We start from the raw sequence: 2,862 nt of genomic DNA, 5'->3' as shown, positions 1-2,862 counted from the left end.
AAAAAAAAAAAAAAAAAAAAAGGCAAATTCCATTATTCCTTTTTTAATAGTTGAAGAAACTGTAAGTGAATTTTATAATTTTGCATTTGTATAGCCCTGAATAATTCACAGTAGGAAGATGATTAGTAAATTGCAGAACTAAACTTGAAGTATACTTGAGCAAGTTTTCTAATTCAAAGTCTAATAATCCTTCCGTGATACACAATAACTTTTGTAAAACATACGTGGCTTGATTTCAGCAAGTACAATAGAGAAATTAAAACCATAATCTACTGTTTATATGAAATGTCCAGAACAGGCAAACCCATAGAGACAGAAATTAGATTAGTAGTTGTCAGGGAATGGGAAGGAGGCAGAGTTGAGAAGTAGCTGTTTGTGACTATGGGATTTCTATTTGAGGTGATAAAAAATTTCTAAAGTTAGATAATGGTGATAGTCACACAACTGTTTGAATATAGTAAAAAAAAAAAAAAAAAAAAAAAAAAACACTGGGGCCAGGTGTAGTGGCTCACACATATAATCCCAGCACTTTGGGAGCTTGAAGTGGGAGGATCGCTTGTTGCCCAGGAGTTTGAGATCAGCCTGGGCAACATGGTGAAACTCCGTCTCTATAAAAAATACAAAAATAATTATCCGGGCAGTGGGGGCACGCACCTATAGTCTCAGCTACTCAGGACGCTGAGATGGAGGTTCAACCTGAGCCGGGAGGTCCAGGCTGCAGCGAGCCAAGATCACACCACTGCACCCAGCCTGGGTGACAGCAACTGTCTCAACAAAGCAAAACAAAACACACAACATTAAGTTGTATGCTTTAAAAGGGTGAATTGTCTCTCAGTACAGCTATTGTAACTACCATAATCTTCCAAGTTTGTCTTGATTCATTTTTAAAGTATAAAATGCTGTTTTTTATAGGTTAGAAACAAAATATATAGCAGACTGTTGTCACTTCATTCTCCAAATAGTTATTATGGAAGCAGATCACCACAGGAGTTATTCAAAGCATCAGGATTGACACAGGTAGGAAATTGTAATAGTCTGTAATGAACTGTTCTGCTCTTCATTTTAAGTAAGACTTGACTTCTTCTGATTATTTTCCTTTGATTTTTACAACTACTGTTCTTCCATTCAGACTGATCTTTTGAATTATCTTTGAATCTTCCTTTGTTTCCCTCACACAGACAGTGCCGTCCCTGCCATCTTCTGTATCATTCAGTTCATGGGTATATCTGTCAATAATTTTCTTTTTAAAAAATAGGGCTGGGTGCAGTGGCTCACGCCTGTAGTCCCAGCACTTTGGGAGGCTGAGGCGGGTGGATCACCTGAGGTCAGGAGTTCAAGACCAGCCTGGCCAACATGGTGAAACCCCATCTCTACTAAAAAATACAAAAAGTAGTCAGGCGTGTTGGCAGGCGCCTGTAATCCCAGCTACTCAGGAGGCTGAGGTGGGAGAATCACTTGAACCAGGGAGGAGGAGGTTGTGGTGAGCTAAGATTTGAGCCACTGCAGTATAGCCTGGATGACAGAGCGAGACTCTGTCTCAAAAGATAATAGTGATAATAATAACATGGGTTTTAAAATCTTAATAATAAAAATAATCAATGCATGAGGTTTAAAAAAAAAAAAAAGGAAAAAAGGGCCTGGAAAGGGCCAAAAAATGCCAATTCTCCTACCAGCCAAAGTGAATTAATGCTCTCATGAATTATATCCTTATTTATATCCCCGTGTCACTTGGATTTGTGCTGCCAGCATGCAAAGGAAAGCCATTGTTTTGGCTTTCCAGGACTGTTCATAGTCTCTTAATCAGGGTCTTTGCCTCCTGGCTCTCTCCTTCCTCCCACATACACATTAATCTTTCTTAAGTGTTGCCCTTATTCAAGACCCATCAGCAATTCTTTACTATTGCCAGTGAAAAAAGTTTTATTTAATAAAGTACATTTCCTGTTGCCTCTGCAGTAAATTTTATTCTTTAAGTGCTGATCCCTCCACTTGGCACTCAAGAACAATTGGGCTACGCCTAAGTATCCTCTGAGGATAATTAATGTAATGTTTCACTAAAATAGTTGGATAGTTTTAATATATCAAGATAGTATTTTTTAATATGCATACTTATGAAAATTTCAGTTTGTAACAAAAATTTCAAAGTGGAACAGTCCTTCTAAAATTCAGAATTTTAGGCCAGTTGCGGTGGCTCACACCTGTAATCCCAGCACCGAGGCGGGTGGATCACCTGAGGTCAAGAGTTCGAGACCAGCCTGACCAACATGGTGAAACCCTGTCTCTACTAAAAATACAAAAAATTAGCTGGGTGTGGTGGCAGGCACCTGTAATCCCAGCGACTCAGGAGGCTGAGGCAGGAGAATCACTTGAACCTTGGAGGCAGAGATCGCAGTGAGCCAAGATCACGCCATTGCACTCCAGCCTGGGCAACAAGAGTGAAACTCTGCCTCCAAAATAAAAGAATCATTGAAAAATGAAATAATAAAATAAAATTTGACATTTTAATCCACTTATTCTGGCCATGGTGGCTCATGCCTGTAAGCCCAGTGCTTTGGGAGGTCAAGCCAAGAACATCACTTGAGGCCCAGAGTTTAAGACCAGCCTGGGCAACAAAGCAAGACCTCATCTCTACAAATAGTTTAGAAAATTAGCCGGTATAATAGGGCATGCCTTTAGTCCTAGCTGCTTGGGAGGCTAAGCTGGGTAGATTGCTTGAGCCCAGGAGCTTGAAGCTGTAATGAGCTATGATTGCTTCACTTCTCTCCAACCTGGGTGACAAGAGTGAGACCATTTCTCTGAAATAAATAAATAAAATAAAAATGTTAACGTATTCAAGTAAAATATTTAATTGAAGAAAAGACAAGT

General features: G+C 39.4%; 1 protein-coding gene across 1 annotated transcript in view; it reads left to right on the top strand.

Annotated features, from left to right (window-relative positions):
• NBEAL1 (neurobeachin like 1) overlaps positions 1-2,862 on the top strand; it is a 209,236-nt gene that overhangs the window by 156,849 nt on the left and 49,525 nt on the right. Inside the window, 1 exon segment of the mRNA XM_017884366.1 lies at positions 913-1,038. Within this exon segment, the coding sequence (XP_017739855.1) occupies positions 913-1,038 (126 nt within the window).

Source organism: Rhinopithecus bieti, unplaced genomic scaffold, assembly GCF_001698545.2.
Source record: "Rhinopithecus bieti isolate Rb0 unplaced genomic scaffold, ASM169854v2 scaffold_14229, whole genome shotgun sequence".
NCBI classification, from domain to species: Eukaryota; Metazoa; Chordata; class Mammalia; order Primates; family Cercopithecidae; genus Rhinopithecus; species Rhinopithecus bieti.
Note: the sequence above shows the minus strand (reverse complement) of the source record. Positions and strands in the feature narration are given on the sequence as shown.